The 18,355-nt window shown below is 47.4% G+C and overlaps 1 protein-coding gene across 6 annotated transcripts in view; it reads right to left on the bottom strand.

Annotated features, from left to right (window-relative positions):
• The window catches only part of PLXNC1 (plexin C1), a 160,296-nt gene that overhangs the window by 27,626 nt on the left and 114,315 nt on the right, over positions 1-18,355 (bottom strand). For all 6 annotated transcript variants that reach the window (XR_014794738.1, XM_084880319.1, XM_084880320.1 and 3 more), the window contains 2 exons: positions 17,781-17,979; positions 12,154-12,300 (listed from right to left, as the gene is read on the bottom strand). Coding sequence is in view for 5 of the 6 variants with exons in the window: in XM_084880319.1 (XP_084736445.1) it covers positions 12,154-12,300; positions 17,781-17,979 (346 nt within the window). In the remaining variant the exon portion in view is untranslated. The remainder of the gene's footprint in view (positions 1-12,153; positions 12,301-17,780; positions 17,980-18,355) is intronic.

Raw genomic sequence — 18,355 nt, forward strand, 5'->3', positions numbered from 1 at the left:
GCTGAGGCTGTGAGTGAGGTCCTACGCTAGATCCCAGCACAAACGGGGGTTCGGAGGGGGCGGCAGGGTAAATGCGAGGCTTGCCCTCTAAGGTCTGTGCCGACTTGTCCATGTCTCCCAGTGTCCGCCTCCTGTGGGCTCCGCACAGGGAAGGTGGGGGTGGTGAAGCTATTTCACAGGCCTCCAGAGATAAAGGAGAATGGAACACCTGTGATCAGAGCTCCAGCAAGCCCAGCCCTTGAACAGTTTTATGGGTATTTGTGAAATAACGCTGCGTGACTACCTAAAGGGCACTACTGTCTTTAACAAAAACACCGCTTTGTAGGCAATAAATGTTCTTAAAAACATAACCAAAAGGAAAAGAAATCTTAACTGGATGTAAAATAACGTGAACCTGCACTGTCTCCACAGCTGGATGGGGAAATAGGGAAGATGATAGTGTATAGAGTCCACAGGGAATTCTGAGAGTAAATGCAGACACAAATGGATTTGTGCTCATTTCTCACGCTGTTAACACTTATTGTTCAACAGCAGTTTCCTGAAGCGTGTGTGTAGTCAGGCTCAGAGTGGGCCCCGCCACTGCACCCCACCCGGCCCTGAGAGCCAACTCTCCGGCTCCCCTTCCAGACCCAGAACCAGAGTCTTTCCTGTACCCTCCCCCCTGCTAGGGAGTGGATGTGGGAGGGACCTTAAGGCAGTGCTTGTTCTCAGAGGATTGTCTAGTTCACATTTTATTTGAGAAGTAAAGCATCACCTGTGAAGCAACATTTGGCCACCAGGTGCAGCTCGAGCACCCTCAGTCAGTCACCAAGAATCTGGGCAAAGTCAGGGGCTGAGGCCCCCACAGAGGCAGCCTGCCCCCAGCCCATTCCTTCCAGCCTTACAATTCTCCTTGTTCCTTTCTCCAAGGAGTGACGGGATTCCTAAGTGAGAACAAGCAGCCAGATCGATGTTGTTCAGTGGTTGAGCATTGACCTATGAACCAGGAGGTCCTGGTTTGATTCCTGGTCAGGGCACATGCCAGGGTTGCAGGCTCAATCTCCAGTGGGAGACGTGCAGGAGGCAGCCGATCAATGATTCTCATCACTGATGCTTCTATCTCTTTCTCTCTCCCTTCCTCTGAAAGCAATGAATAAATAATAACAATTAATAATAGCAAATTAAGGAGTGCTTCCGGTGTGCCAAGCCCCATTGTAAATGAGGTGTATTCATATATGTAAATTAATCTTAGAAACCCTCCTATGGCACTCAGCCTGTCACGATTCCCTTTTTTCAGATGAGAAACTGAGGCACAGAGAGGTTAAGTAAATTGCACAAGGTCATCCACCAAGAACATGGTGAAGCAGGCCTCTATCTCTGTGATCTTAAACACTTGATGATCCTGTCTATCAAAGTATGAAAATCTTTTGTAAACTGAGCATGGTCCAAATCTATGGGGTGGTGATTCATTTTTAATACCCACAGAAGGCTACAGTGTTCTAAAATGTAGACCTGTCTCCTTACCAGAAATCTAGCCTTGGGGTAAGAGAAACTTCTCCAGCTCTCCCTATTTCCTTGGCATGCAAGTGTCAGCAAAGCCTGGGCAAAGACGTGGTTGGTTGTCCAACCAGCAGCCATCGCTCCTCTGTTCAGGAAAGCCAGGTGAAGGCAGCACTGGGCCCAGACTAGGTTAAACTGGTGGCAACTGCCTTCTCTTTCACCGGAAGATCAGTCATGTGACCTATTCTGGCCAATGAGACATAATAAAAGGAGAGACCAGTACCTAGAGCTGTGGTCGCTATTTTGTGATTAGGAAGCAAGGCCTACAGGAGCGTAAAAACGGTGACTCAGAGCCTGACACTGCTGAGTGGATAGACCCGCTTGGGGCTACTGACCTCCAGATTTTCTGCATTAGCATAAAATTCCATGCTCTTACTAGTTCAGGCACCGTTAGTCAAATTTTCTCTAACTCACAGCTAAGACACCCAAACTGGCAGAGCTGGCCTTGTTGATGCTGTGGAAGATAAACCCATTTACTGACAATCATCTACTTTGCATCTACTATATGCAGGGCACTGCAAATGATGCAAAGAAGAACTTGGCACTGAGCCTGCCTGAGTAGTATTTGAAAACTGCTAGAACTACGATGGGATACACACAACAAATTCCAATATCAGGTAGGAAACAGTAGGTATAGTTGAAATTTTAGAGATTCAGAGAAATATTAACTCTAGCTTAAAGGAGAGATTTCAAAGGGAGAGAAATCAGGGAAGGCTGCATGGAGGAAGAGACATTTGAATTGCTTCTGGAAAGAAGCTGCATGTACAGCAGAACATCAGGAAGTCTCTGAACCACTGATATGCTTGACTTCAATTCTAATTAAACTGGTGAGCAGCAATCTTCAATTCTTTATGCAGCTACTAAGTCAGGAAATCTAGTTAAAGAATCTCAATTTCTTTGGGTAGAAGAGAGGATGGAGGACTTGAAGAACCCCGTTTGTATTTCTAAAACCACCACCTGCTATCTGAGAGAGAAGCCTTGTACTATTTACTAGTATAGAAATAAAAGGTGAAGAAGAGAACACTTCCTTCTAATAAGGTTTTAGGTTTCTAAAAATAATAGCTGGCACTATTGAGCACTTACTATGTACTGGGAATTGTCTTAAATGCTTTGCTAATTCATTTAATCCTCACAACAGCTCAATGAAGTGGGCACTATTTTCACCCTAATGGTTGAAGATACTGGGGCACAGAGAAGTTTAGAAATGTGTCCAAGATTGCACAGCTGGTGATGTCATAACCAGGATATGCCCATACTCTTAACTTGGAAGCCAGAAGGTCCATAAGGCAATTAACGTCTAAGCACAGTCCCGATCTGCCTGCCATTAGAGCAGACAGGGTGGACACGGACCTCTTTGTAGGGGCGGCTCTGCCTCCTCACCTTGGCTTGGCATGACCCTGCTCAACCTGAAGCACTCACAGGCGTTTTGATGGAGCTCATGTTTGCCCAGAATAAAGACGAGCTTCCCCAATGATGTGGTGAAGTTTGGCCAATGAGAGTAAGGGGGTGTGCTCTGTGGCAGTCTCTGGGAAACTGTCTTCAAAGACAGCTGTGACCACCTGTCCCCCTTTCTATAGTCCAGATTACGTCCTGCTGGCTGGAATGTGGAAGGAAGCTGAGGGGTGAGCGAACCCCTTAGACCATGAGGTGACCTGAGGACATGAGAGAGAAGAAGCCCGGGTCTGTGAGGATGTCCCAGAGTAGAGGCACCTACCAGTGTTGGGATGCCCGCCCCAGAGCTTCAAGTGGGAGAGAAATGAACTTTCTATTGCTTAAGCCACAGGTTTCTTGGGTCTCCATTTCTTGCAGCAGAATCACATGCCAATGGATTCAGGAACATGCCTCTTGCAAAGAAGGTTATTACAAAGGCAAGGCTATTTGGAAGACGCTTGGCCCAGAATCCAGAGAAAGGCCAGACTGTAAGGCCCTTTGTACCATGTCATAAACCAGCCCCTTTAGGTGGTAGTTGCTCAAGTTTATATTGTGGTCTCCTGTTCACATCTGCTCAGTGGGGGGTGTCTGTCCTGGGTTGTAAATGCCCAGATATAGGAGTTACAGGTAACATTTTGAATAGTAACATATGCTTTTAATTACAATGGATTCAGCTAACCAACTTTCTGCATCTCCCATGCTATATAATAAAACGTTAATATGCAAATTGACCAAATGGCAGACGACCGGTCGCTATGAGGTGCATTTACCACCAGGGGGCAGACACTAAACATAGGAGCTACCCCCTGATGGTTAGTGTGCTCCCACAGAGGGGAGCACCTCTCAGCCAGAAGCTATACACATGACTGGTGAGCACCATTTCCTGCCTCCATGGCAGCACTAAAGATGTCCGACTGCCAGCTTAGGCCCACTCCCCCGGGCTACGAGAGGGTGCAAGCCAGGCTGAGGAACCCCCTCAGTGCACAAATCTTGTGCACCAGGCCTCTGGTCATCAATAAATAACTAACCAGAAAGAATTGTAAGGGGATACTTTCTGCTTAGCATACTTCAGATAAAAGCTCAGATAAGAAATACTAGAGGCCTGGTGCATGAAAATTTGTGCACTGCAGTGGGGGACAGTCCCCTCAGCCCAGCCTGTGTCCTGTCACAGTCCGGGTGTCCGCATGGGATGTCGTACTGACGGCTCAGGCCCGCTCTGCCTAAGCTGCTGCCTGGCCTCCCTCTGTGGGAGGCAACCAGGAAGGCACATCAGGGGATGGCACCGCCCCCGTCACTCCGCTGCTGCCCCCTGGCCTCCCTCTGTGGGAGGCCACTGGATGGGCCGATCAGAGGACAGTACTGGCCCCCCCATCACCTCTCCACTGTTGCTGTTTGCCCTTCTCCCTTATCCCATTACTATTCCCTCCCTCTGCTTGCTGGCATGTGCCTTGGCTGGCCTGATGCCGCCTGCTCACTGTCCCTGTCTCCCCTCACCTCCCCCCGCCCCCACAACTAGTTGTTCTACCGTTCAGTCAATTTGCATTTATTATGCTTTTATTATATAGGATAAGCACTTACACTATGCTGGGCAGCACGACTAGACGTCTTACACACATTGTTTTCTGATATAGCAAATGTACAAGGTTAGGTTTTATGACCACCGGTTTACGGATGAGGAAATAGGCTCAGAGAAGTGGAGTGACTTGCCCAAGGTCACACCGCCAGTGAGTCAGTGGCTGAGCCCAGATTCACACCCAAGAAGGTCAGACTCCAAAATGCACCTCTTCTGCACTAACCACACAGCACCTGGTCCTACAACCCCCTTCGGGCTCACCAGCAGCTTTACCCAGCAGCCCTTCATACAAGGGGGTTTCCGATACCAAGGTAGAAAGAGAAGGCTGCAGGAGACCGGAGGAAGAATTGAAAGCAGGGGAAGAGGCATTTTCACACATTTTCCCCACACTTTGGGGGGGGGAGGGGTGATCCACCTACTTCATCTACTCCTCAACCATATTCCTGGCTAAGAAGGGCAGGGATGTTGCTTCATCCTTCCCGAAATACCTTACAATGCCTAGGAAGTAATTTTAAAACAATTTGTTACAAACCAGCAACTTTATCATAAAAGGTCTTAAGCCAATAATTACTTTCATTAAACAAAACCTATAAAATATATTTCTAGTGTCATTTCAGAGCCAACTAAAGGTCACAAGGAATGTCTGGTTTTTATACCAGACAGACAGAGAGAGAGGCAGTGAACCACTTTCAGAAGTGCAGCAGAAGCAGCATGAGCTCAGAGTTAAAAGGGTGAGTCCCAGAGAAGCTTCTGACCTGAGGTTTTTCTCCAGCTGGAGCGGCAGCCCTGGGACAACCCTCCAGGCACCCTGCCATGCTGCTCTTGCCTGCGGACCTCTCCTCCCTCCCATCCCTCGCTCCCTCTCCTGTCCCACCGAAGATGGAAAACCCCAGGCTTCCTGGATCAAGTCACTTGGCCTGACAGAACGAGGGAGAAAGGCCTTTTCCATTTTGAAGAAAAAAAAATTTAAGTCAGTGGTGAGACTTCACCGAATTTCCGTTTCTCCCACAAAGTTTTCTATACTTGCTAGCATTTGCTCACACTGGTTCATGCTGGAATCAAGGAGAATCTGTCTGGTTTAGCCTCGAATGATTGACTTCAGTATTTTAAGTTAAATATGAGTTCTTCAGTTTTTGACAAAGTTTGAGTTTCAGACTAATGGAGAGAGGCAGGGCAGTTCTGTGCTGTGTCCCCAGAAGAGGAGAGAGGCCGAGGCGCTTGGGTGGGAGGGAGGGCAGATTCTAGTTCTTTTTCTCTATTACATCAAGCTCTAGATTAGGGCTGGAAAGCTTTCTGTAAAAGGCCAGATAGTAAATATTTAAGATTTTGCAGCCTGTATGGTCTCTGTTACATCTATTCAAGCCTGCATTTGTACAGGAATACCCATAGACAATAGTAAATGAATGGACCAGGGCTGTGTTCCAATAAAACTTTATTTGTAACCGTAGGCAGCAGGTCCATGTTTGGCACATAGGCTATTGTTTGCTCTAGGTAATAGTAACTTCAAATGGAATGCTGATGATGACAACACAGGAAAAGACAAATCGAAAATATGCCTCTTGTCTCCACCATGATTTGCTATGAAAGTTACCATTCTGTGAGGGGCACAAGTATAAATAAGGACCCTTAACAATGAAATGGTAGAGTCCAACTTGAGCCATAAAGAATAAAATTAAATTCTTTGTATTTAGGTAACTGAACATTTTCTAGTTTCATGATTACGGGCATGAGAAGAGTATGAAGAGGGAAGTCATTTAAGGCAGTCATTTAACGTTAACTTTTCATTTTCCACTGCTTGCCATCAACCAGGGAATGACTTATCTAAAATGATTTAAAAAAAAAATGGTTTCACTTCCTTGATCAGGAAGCTCAGAACGGTAACTATGAGGTTGGTAATGGTTTCAGTATTATCGCAAGTCATAATGAAAACGATGTGCACTACGGTGGAGAGAAAAAGGGGAAAAAAAAAGCTTAAGAACTGTTAATTAACTTCACTGTTTCCCCACAAATGCTGGGAGTATTAAAAACAAGGCTGCTGGAGTGCAAACATCAGGACTTAATGAACAATGGGATGCCACTGAAGTAAGAGGGAATGGCTTAATCGGGACAGTGGATTGTTTAATTACAGGGAGAATGAATCTTCTGGAAGGACAAACTAAATGGAACACCCGGAGCTGGGGAGGGTGGGGACCACCGCTGTGGTAAAGGAAGGATGGAGATGAGGGGTTCTCGCTAGAGAGAGCTAGAGCCCGCTCTATGTGAAGTATTTTATTAAACTTGATTATCCCCAACATGGAAACTATGAGGGGTGAAAGGCAGACTGCTGTGGGTGCTATTAACCTTTAATAAATCATAGCAGAGGCATTAAGATTTATGCAGGCATGTGTCTGTGCTTTTTCAAGAACTTCTAATAATCCTATAGACCCACTCGCAGGGACGTGAAGGCACCCCTGCCAGGCTGGAAAGACGCTACTGCTCCTCTGCGGCCCCTGGCAGGCTCACTGCCTGGGCCTCAGTTCAAAAGGCAATTTCTCGCCTAACTTTGATTACAAGTCAACCTCCGCTTGCTAATTCAGCACACTTGCCACGAGTTATTGGCTATCCTCATCTCTTCCTCATTTCTCCCCTGTGGCACACTTTCCTGGAACCGAACCCCTCAAGTCTGCTCGCTGCCCCCAAGTTCCAGGCCATCTGCTCGGCGAGCATCGTGTGACAGAGCTCAGGGCCCACGCTCCTCCAGAAACAGCTGACGCGCCTAACACTTCGCGAAGGAGGGAAAGCCACGGAGCAGCAGGGTTTGTTCCTCTTCCAGCTGTCGAATCCGAGTCCCTGGGGAGCAGGGGAAGACTCCAGCTGCTAACCTCCGGGGATGCCAGCCTGCAGGGGCCGGGCTGCCGCACTGACCGCCAGCCCTGGCAGAGAAGGGTGGCACCAGAGTTAGTGCTCCCATGAGCCTTCTCTTAGATTTGAGAAAAGACAGAGGCGTTTTCCTCCCACGATGCAGGGAGCAAAGAATTACTTCCTGGAGCCCATTTGTTAGTACAGGATTTCTTGTAGAAGAAATTGGCAGGGTGGCTCTGTGTTCTAGAAAACACCCCACACCTCTGGTGGAACACATCCTAATCTTAGAGGTGTGAAACCTCATGTTTAGGCTGTTATGTGAGGCGCTGTGTTTCTGAGCATTTAGCCAAGTCTTTTCCCCGTGTCTGAGCCACAGCACCAGCCGGCGCTGCACGTGGTCAGGGGCTGCTCCGCCTCCCTCTGACTTTTCTTCCTGGAGGGAATTTACACACACACTCACCCCAGTGTGCTCAGCACACCCTGACTTTCAATTTCTTAAACCACCTTAGGCAAACTGAGAAAATCAAGACTTCAAACCACTGGGTGTACCTGCCAGGGAGGTGGGTTACAGTGAGAGCGAAGGGAGGAGGGAGCAGTGAGATATGATGGTTCAAGCTAGGGAACTTGACTGAAAGGAAATGAAAAACTTTAAATTTTTTACACTGACCTTCTGCTAACATTTTGTCACAAGCACAGGCCAGATCATGTGATTTCTCAGGAGCTTCTTATACAATCCTCCCCCATGAAAGAGAGGCTGGGCAGAGCCAATAAAAGGCACTCGTGTTCACGGTCAAAGGCAAGGCTCCTAGAAAGAAGTGGCCTACCCCTTTCCAGCTTCAATTCTGGACATCTGATGACAAATCCCTATTTGAAAAGGAAGATTTGCGTGGCTATCTTAAAACAATAATTTTCCATTAGTCTTTTCCCAGGGGCAATAAAGGGGAAAAGAACCCAAGAATCGACATGTGTTTCTTCAACATCAGGATACACTTCGATGATGAGTTGAATGTTAACAAATCAGAAACACATGGCTTTAATCGACTGTGAAGTAAATAATGTTTCAAAATGAAAAGAAAAAGTTTTCAGATGGAAAGCATTAAGAGGGACTCAAATCTCAAAAGATGCTTCAGGCATCTGAGCCCCCATCTACTCCCAAACCCATTTTCTTTCCTCGCCCTCCTGTTGGAGTTCATGTTTTCATGAAAGTAAATTACTGCTGGATTCCCTGACCTATATTCTCTTGTAAGCATGTGTCTCTGGGAAACTGTGGAGCTTCTAAACGTTTCAAAGTAAAAGCACAAACACCTTTAGGTTTAGGACCAAGGCCCTGGGTGTGAAGACAAACTCAGGATCGGTGGAAGCAGAGACAACAGGCCCAGATCAAAGCTCATCTTTTGATCTCCAAGATGCCAGTCCCCACTGGCATCTCCATCCCCAGACTCTGATATAATCAGTCACAAGGAAAGATGTAGGCATTGGTCTACCTAGATCTGCTTTTCTGACAAGCACCCAAAGAGATATGAATCAAACTTAATAAAGCTTTAAATAGCACTCACATGCTGGGCAATGTTCTAAGGGTTTTACAGAATACAGGCTCTTGTAATCCTCACAACAACCCATGAGACAGGCAGGCACCATGATCATGACCTCCATTTTACAGATGAGGAGACGGAGGCACAGAGAGGTTATGAAACTTGCCCAATGTCACACAGCTACTAGCAGCTGAGGCAGTATCCAAATGTGCCTGGCTCTGAAAGTCAGGGCTCTGAACTACTATTCCAATAGTTCTCCACATGCGGTCCTACAGGGAGCTGTTTAGAAATGCAAACCCTTCTAGGGGTGTCGAACTCAATCAGAGAAGGGGCCAAAATCTAAAATCCAGCCTAAATCGCGGGCCGAATGGTTTACTGAACAGTCATAAACTGACAATGTCATAAACTGACAGCGGAGTGCAGTGATGACAGCGCGGTGCGGGCCACATTGCAAGGCCTGGCGGGCTGGATTTGGCCCGCGGGCCTTGTGTTTGACACATGTGCCTTAGGCCATACACTGATCTACTGACTTAGAAACTCTGGTTGCAACTGGTGCTTCCTAAGCGCTCTAGATCAAGCATGTCAAACTCACAGCCTGCAGGGCCACATGTGGCCCACACCAAATATTTTTGCAGCCCAGCCAATAAAACAGTATGTAAGAAATGTTTTAATAAAATTTTTGTAACTTAATTTTTATAATATCCTGTTATACATAATCTATACTAATAAAAGGGTAATATGAAATTTGGTCAGGATGCCCTCACAGTAACAACCGAATAGCAGGCTGCATGGGGTGACCAGGACAGAGGTGGGGGGGGATGGGCGGGGTTAGTGAGGGGCAACCAGGCTGGCAGAGGGGGGCAGTGAGGGGCAACCAGGCTAGTAGAGGGGGCCTATGAGGGGTGACCAGACTGGCTAGGGGGGGCAATTGGGGGCAACCAGGCTGACAAAGGGGAACAGTTAGGGGCAACCATGACAGCAGAGGGGTAGTGGAGGCGACCAGGCCGGCAAGGGGCAATTGGGGTGACTAGGCCAGCAGGGGGGGCAGTTAGGGGTGATCAGGCCAGCAGGCAGAGGTGGTTAGGGGTGACAGGCTGGCAGGGGGATAGTTAGGGGTGATCAGGCAGGCAGGAAGGTGAGCAGTTAGGAGTTAGTGGTCCTGGATTGTGAGAGGAATATTTGACTGCCGTTTTAGGCCTGATCCCTGGGATCAGGTCTAAACTGGCAGTTGGACATCCCCCAAGGAGTCCCGGATTGGAGAGGGTACAGCTGGGGTGAGGGGACTCCCCCCCCCCCCAATCTGTGCACGAATTTTGTGCACTGGACCTCTAGTTATTAATAACGAATTACAACGTTCACTAATGACTGATTACTATAATCATATAGCATTCTTTTCCTTTACATACCTTATACACAGGCACACCATTTCTCTCCACTAATACTAGCAGTGAAAATTTTAGTAGCTGATTGCCACCTCATTAGTCTTGTTCTGACTTGTTTGGTGCATGCAACAGAGAATATTTCGCTTTTGGAGAACAAGAAAAATAGGTTTACTTGCATTATGCTTATTAACTGGTGCAGTTTTTCAGTGTCTGGTAAGTTAATGTTCAAGAAAAATATTAATTTTTATTAAAATGTTCTATTATTTTATGTTAACGATCACTCATTTATTTCAGCCCTTTGTATTCAGCATATCTCTATCGAAATAAACCTACATTTCTATGAAAATTGAAGCTTTTGTTTATTTGTGGCCCACATAAACTTACACCTTGTTTATTTGGCCCACTTTAGCCTTTGAGTTTGATGAGCTTGATCTAGATAGGTCTAAAGTTTGAAAAACACTGCACCTCACTGCCTCTCCTATGCAGAGGGTGTATAGATAAAGACCAGAACCCTGGACTCTGCTCAGCTTCCTGCCTTGTGGATGGCGGTTGGGTGCGCATGGTGCCATCATCAGTGGAGGGTGAGCTATACCTTCCAGTGACTGAGAACTTGGAACAGCTGATCTGTGGGCTCTTCTCCCACCAGAGAACATGACCATAACTCGGTCTGCAGCAACGTGGTGCCTTGTCCAATTGCAGGGGTCTTCAAACTACAGCCCGCGGGCCACATGCGGCCCGCAGAGGAGTCTGATCCGGCCCGCCAGGTTTTTTGGGCAGTGAGCACAGCCGAGGTGTTACAGTAGGAATTAGTAGTTCACATAGTCTGGCCCTCCAGCTCTCTGAGGGACCGTGATCTGGCCCCCACTTTAAAAAGTTTGAGGACCCCTGAATTAGGGGATGAATTCTTCCAGGATGACACTGCTGCGCTCACCACACACAGCAAAGCCACAGGAGACTCAGCCCCTCACTGACTGATCCCAAAACCTCTCTGTAACTTTTCCCTGCTTCTCCACTAATGAATGAGATTGTGAAGCAACCCAGTGTCTCCATACGGCTAAAGACCAAACCCAAACACAGCAATCTCTTTCTCATGCCTCTATTAACAGAAAAGTACAAAATATCCCTAAGTAACTTTGGAGATACTTGCCACACTTGAGTCTCTAAAATTTCTGTATGTGCAGGAAACTAGTCCCTCTCCCTTTAGGAAGAGAAGGGGGTGGGTGAGTGGGGTGGGGACGGGTGAAAAGGAAGTTTGCAGATGGGCAAAACCCTCCAGCAGCCAGGCACTCATCTCCCTGGAGTGATTTACAGCTTTCCTTCAAAAATAACCATGGTATCACAGAACATTAAGTGCATGACACCAAACATTTGTAAACAATCCAGGAAAATAAAGTAAGGCCCTCATGTTGTATGGGGAGCGCAGTGGAATTTGTGTTAACATTCTAAAAGAAGATGGCCTCAATTTGGCTGAAATATATCCTCACACATTGTTTTGCAGAGCAGAGCTGTTTGAGAAATTCCATGGCAATTGTAAGTGCTGAATGGGGAGCACTTTGCATTTCCTTTGACGATGCTGAAAGCTGTAAGCAATCCTGATATTAAAATCTTTGGAAATTGATGAGTACCCCAGGCATCGTTACAAGGCTTTCTCCCCCAACCCAAGTAATTAAAATCTATTATGTGAATACATGTTAATATTTTATCAACTACTGTTTTTCACCCACTCCACGTGTGAAACCTCCCAGAAATAGGAATGATATCTGTTCATTTTAAATGTCGCCCCCGTGGCCACCCCCTCCGATTCCCAGCCAGACGTCTCCCCGTGGAGCCCGGGGGGAGCGCCGCACACACGTACCACCGTGCTGAACTCCGGCACCTGCCACAGCAGCCAGTCTTCGTTCAGGGTGTACAGGGCCTTGCACGTGATCACGTCTACAGGACCCTTGTTTATTTTCTGGTTTAAAGTCGTCACCAACAAATAGAACGGCTCTCCAACAGTCTCCTTGGAAAAGGCACAAACATGACAGTTAGCTTCCTGTGGAATCCACTGTACTTTCCAAAGAATTAAAGTTTCAGCTTATGGCAGTACCACAGGAGACAGGAGGCAGTGCTTTCTAACAACCAAAGGAAACTCCCAGGAAATACATACTCCTCAGCTTAGGACTGAGAATGCGCGCACACACACACACACACACACACACACACACGCACACGCACATGCATGGGCACAGGCGGTGAACAGCCACGTGGAGCGCGTGCGGGGTGGCGCACTTTTGTCTGCTGACGCCTCTGCGTGCAGACCTATGTTCGTCAGTTGGCTGTCCCTAAGAACATTCAGTAGATACGGAGTTTAACCTTTGTATACATTTCTATTTAATTACCTGTTTTTAAAAGAAAAACTGAAAATAAATGGCTTTTTTAAAATTCACCATTAGCCTTGGTAGCTAGGATAAACGTAAGGACATTTTAGACTGAAATTTGCCAAGAAGGCTGCTTTTTGGTGTTAACAGTGTTTCATGAGGGAAGTGGTTTCCATTAGACAGCAGGCAGGCCAGTCCTGCCTAGCACCTTTGCTGGGCGGGGCCCCAAGTGTGTCACCACCTTTTCCTGGACCAGAGCCAACCGCAAGCTCTAAGGCTTTTGCCAAACATCCTGATGGCTCTGTTCTCCACACCCTGCCATGTGCACTTTCTCCTGGCCCGGAGCTGCCACCCCTGCCGCTGCTGAAATGCCTCAAGTTTGTATCTATTTTGTGGTCAAAGGGAGTTGGGGCAGTCCAAGTGGAAGCCTGTGCATTCTGCCTTTGCTAAATAATAAACCGTCTATGAGTCACGGACATTAACCAGAATATGTGGGGGAGGAAGAGCAGGACCAGACCCAGGAAGTCAGACTGCCTTCGTGACCACAAAAAGCCAGCCACGTGACCAGGGCTCAAAGCACCGGTGTACGAAGCCAAGCTTCCTGGCCACTGCCTTTGGCTTTGAAAGGCGCATCCATGGACCACTCTTCTGCTTTCCCTTGAACACGTAAACCGAGACTTCTTTTAAGTCTCCTGGCTCCCTCCGCCCATCCTTCAGACGTATTCCAACGGCATGAGCCCTCCCCAGTCCCAGAGCTTCCTCCTGCCCCTTCTGCCCCGACACACCAGTGGCTCCCATTATCCCTCTGTCCCCCCTTCTGCAACATCCCCAGTCTCCTCATTACTGCAGGACAGAGGAGGGATGTTCAAAAACTCCCCAGGTGGAGACAGGGTTGGAACTAGTACACGGCATTTAAATTCCTTTGAGGAACTTCCTTTATTTCGTGGTCCACAACCACACTGCTCTCTTCTCTTCCCCTCCGCTCTCTTTGGTAATGTCCTGACCGAAGACCTAGAACCTCTGCTTCTCCTTTCCTCCAGCACATCAGAGGCGGGTGGTGTCCAGGTGAGGGGCTGAGGTGCCCACAGAGGAGATGGGGTGCTGCCCTGGGGAGGCACCGGAGGGGATCACAAAGGCAGGAGTCAGGGGCCAGGTGGGCGCTCCTGGCCTGTGTGGACTCAAAGGGATCCTTCCAGGGGCGGCTAGACCAGGATAAGTAGTATCTCGTCTTACTCTGCTGCTCACAAACGGGGTAATAGCCCGGATGCTCATCAGCGGAATTCCTGGGGGCTCTTGTTAAAAAATATGGTGCTTGGGCCCTTTAAACCTACACACCAGACTCTGTCAGCTAAGCCCTGGGCCTCTGTTGTGTTAACACCTTCGTAGGGACTCAGAGGCGGGCCTAGGAAACCATGGAGCCTGTGGTTTCTTTGTCAGCTCTGAACACAAGGTCTAGGTTAGGCAAACCTGCTGAGGGCTGAGGCATCTGGTCAGACCAGGGCACACAGTGGCCCAGGGGCTGGACTGTGGCAGAGCCCTACTCACCCAACAGACCCACCATCCCTCCTGTGATGGCACCTAAACTTGGCCCCTTCACTTCCCTTTTTCTGTGAGACTTGACTCTGGCCCTGGCTGAGCCAGAGGCGTTCGGCATTTGTGATCTCATTCCATCCTTAAATCCTCCGCTAAGCCTGGAGGAAGGTCCCTGCCTCGCTGGGGAGGCAGTAAGCAAGCGGTGGCTAAGAGCTCCAATCCCTGGGGCTGTCACATGCCGGCTGTGGGGCCTGGGGAAACACATGGATTCTGTGGTCCCCAAGTCCCTATGTGCAAAATGGTCATAAGGGCACTTACCTCATGGGATTTAAATGAGAAAAGGTGAGCAAAGCTCCCAGCATGATGTCTGGCACATTCAATAAATGGCAGTAATTAATATTATTGTTACTTTACTGCCAGAGCCTGGGAAGTTTGTAGGAGTAGTTACCTGAGGTTACAGAGCCAGGGGTGCCACCAAATGTTTGTGGGGTGAGGCAGGAGGACTAGGCAGTCAGAGTCCCAAACCACCTCGGGCACCTGGTGGGAGAAGGGAGGGGAGAGGGGGGCACTTCCCTTGCAGAGGGAATTATTCCACTGAAAACAAAAGTATCGCCCACTGGCTCAATGCCACTTCCTCCCAGTGAGCACCCCGAAGTGCTCAAGATACCCTTCAGGCAGCACTGTGGAATCTTGACCCAGAATCCTCTGCTCAAGGGTGCCACTGGGGAAAACGTAACTATCTTATAACTATGTTTACCAGTTATAAGATAAATCCAATTCTAAATTGGAGCCCAGATTTTCCAAATGCCTCATCCGTTTAATGCCCAAGTAGCAAGAGCAAGGCACCAGTCAACCCTTGAGGGCCCGGAATTAGAATTGGAAGATCCTAGAATAAAGAGCTGGAAAGGAGTTTAAAACCAATGACCACGCCCCCTACATGGTGGGTAGATGCGATACCCAAAGACACACAGCTAGCTGGGGCTGAGATGCATTTAGAGCTCGAACCCGCAGAGTCTAACCAAGACTCCTAGTCCAGTGCTCAATCCACTACTCCAGGGTTCTAGAATGTGGAATTACCTGGAGGAGCTTAGAAAACATGGATATCTCCCCCCTCGCCCCCTGCCCCCTTGCTCAGAGTTCTGGTTCAGGGGCTTTGTGGTAAGGCAGTCATCTGCCTTTTAAGATTAAGTCCCAGAATTCAGAAAAGATCCTGCTCAGAAAGGTCCTGCTTAGAGGAAGTTGTGGAGAAACCAGATTGGTGGAAAGCAAAAAAAAAAAAAAAAAAAAAAAAATTCACCCCAGAAATAACCACTCAACACCTCCCCAAAGCGTGTGATGATTTATTCTAAGTAAACAGAAAAGAAGGCAGATTTCATTAATCTTAATAAATGGGCATTGCCTCGGGAGAGGAAGGGGATGGTTAAAAAAATTGTTGTGCATCTATTTGTAAGATTACATTAAACATTCAACTAAGCACAGTCTATTTAAAGCGCTGCTTTTGGATCTAAACTTAAGTAGCACTGTTAAAACCTGTGGCATAGCAGTATATCTTATTCAAAGTTTAATTAGATTTTGAAACTAGCTACAAATACACAATTATGCAGTTTTGCTGGAATCTGGGCGGTTTGAAATTAAAGAAGGATAAGAACCCTCTGCACCAGCGACCTCTGAGGATGGAGGGAGGTTGGGCTCAACAGAACACTCTCACTCTTCTCCTGTTAATAGTTTATATTTAATATAATAATGGCCAACACTGATGGAGTGCTTACTCAGTGCTAAGCAACTGCACACATTTTCTCATAGGCACCTCAGAGCAGGCCCAAGATCTTCCTCCTCCAGGGCCACAGGTTATAAAACCTCAGCTCAGACAGCCCGCGGCCTCTGGTAAGTGGTGGAGGTCTTAATTTCAGACCAAGCAGTGGACTCCAAGGCCCACTCTCTAAACCAGGGGTCTTCAAACTACGGCCCGCGGGCCACATGCGGCCCGCAGAGGAGTCTGATCCGGCCCGCCAGGTTTTTTGGGCAGTGAGCGCAGCCGAGGTGTTACAGTAGGAATTAATAGTTCATATAGTCCGGCCCTCCAGCTCTCTGAGGGACCGTGATCTGGCCCCCACTTTAAAAAGTTTGAGGACCCCTGCGTCTAAACCACTGGAATCTGCACAATGTTTGTATTTGAAAAAACTTAAAGATTCAATTAGTTTTCAGCCAGGATCTTACAGTCACTCCAACAAAAACTCAAAGGGCAAATGGCTCCTTGGGGTCTTGCTTTAATGTGGGATGACCCGTAAGAACTGAGGGTAATTAGCTTCAGCACGTGGGTAGGTAAATGGGTGCTTCCCAGGTGCTTCAGAGGCCCCGAGAATAGCGTGTTCTTTCCAGTATCTGAAATATTCCCTCCACTCAGTGCATTTTCTTAAATGGGCTGACTGGGCTCTGGTTGTTAATGAATGAACTGAGGTGGGCTCAAAAGTCAATGGGATGGGGGTAAGAGGGGAGATACCTACAATGCAATCAACAATAAAAAGTTTATTTTAAAACAAAGTCAATGGGTATAACATTTCAGTTATGCAAGATACGCCCTAGACATCTCTTGTCCAACATCATGCCTTTAAATAAATACACTTAAAAATCTGTTAAGAGAGTAGGTCTCATGTTCTTACCACAATATCATTTTTAAAAAGAGAAGAGTCCTACCTGAGGAAACTCTAAATGAATGTACATTTGCATAGACCAGCTACAGCAAAAACCATTTTTGTTTTTCCCCCTGTGTGCTACTGGTGAGGACCAGTGATGGGGAACTGAAGAAGTTGAAAGTTTTTAGCTTTAAATATATAGTTAATAGGCTGAGTAATGGATGCAAGTAGAAAGCTATTGTTCCAGGGACTGGAATGCATGACTGGACCTACCCTGACTTCAAGAGACCCCCAAACAATTTGACCTTGTGCCCCAGAAGTACTCAAGTGACCGAGATAGTACCTGAGTCATTGTGGTCCAAGGAGAGAAAGTTCACCACCCAGGATGCAGAACAAGAATCACCTGTCAGCCCGCCTGGTGTGGTTCAGTGGCTGAGCGTTGACCTATGAACCAGGAGGTCACGGTGAAATTCCCAGTCAGGGCATATGTCTGGGCTGTGGGCTCCATCCCCAGCTGAGGATGTGCAGGAGGCAGCTGATCAATCATTCTCTCATCATTGATGTTTCTATCCCTCTCTCCCTCTCTCTTCCTCTCTGAAATCAATAAAAAAAATATTTTTTAAAAAGTTAAAGAAAAAAAAAAGAGTCACCAGTGTCAGATGAAGGGATGCTCAGAAAATCATCAAACTGCAGCTTTTATCTGGTTAACCTTTCCCTGAATTCTAAATCCTTTACCTATACTTTCCTTCTCCTTGTAAAAAGGTAGGCTCAAGATGTGATGTAAGACAGTCTTTTAGTGTACAGAACCGCTGTCTTCTCAGATCATCAGGACGAAAAGCGAGGGAATGCTCATACCATGGAGTTATCCTGACAAAGACATTAGCATCTGCTAAAAATAACTGCCTATTGTCTTACCTCTGACACTGCCGAGGGGGGGAGGGGGGTGTGACACTTACCCGCAGAAAGCCAGAAAGGCAGACGGACATCCAGTTTGTGAGGAGTTTTTCAACCACAGACTCAGTGCGTCTCAGCATGAGTTTAGGCTGCATGTTACTGGACTGCTCCATCAAGTCCCTGGTCAGCACCTCCAGGATGCTGGTCAGATAGACCAGCTTGGTTTGCAGTGCGATGGTTAAGAAGGAGGCAAACAGACACCTGTTTAAAAATAGAGCCTTGGTCACAATAGCCAAGACCTGGAAACAACCTAAGTATCCTTCAGCAGGTGCATGGGTTGAGAAGATGTGACACGTATGCTGTATGCATGTAAACTGGAATACCATTCCGCCATAAATAAGGGTGAAATCTGGCCATCTGCAACCACATGAATGGACCTTGAGGGCATCATACGAAGTGAAACAAGGCAGACAGAGAAAGATAAATACGCGGGATCTCATTTATAGCAAAAGAGATCAGATTATTTGTGGTTACCAGAGGCAGGTTAAGGGATGAGAGGGGGGATGGGCTGAAGGGGATGAAAAGGTACAATTTTCCAGTAATAAGTCAGTCCTGGGGATGTCATGTACGGCATGGT

This window comes from Pipistrellus hanaki, assembly GCF_964339955.1.
Source record: "Pipistrellus hanaki genome assembly, chromosome: 3".
NCBI lineage: Eukaryota > Metazoa > Chordata > Mammalia > Chiroptera > Vespertilionidae > Pipistrellus > Pipistrellus hanaki.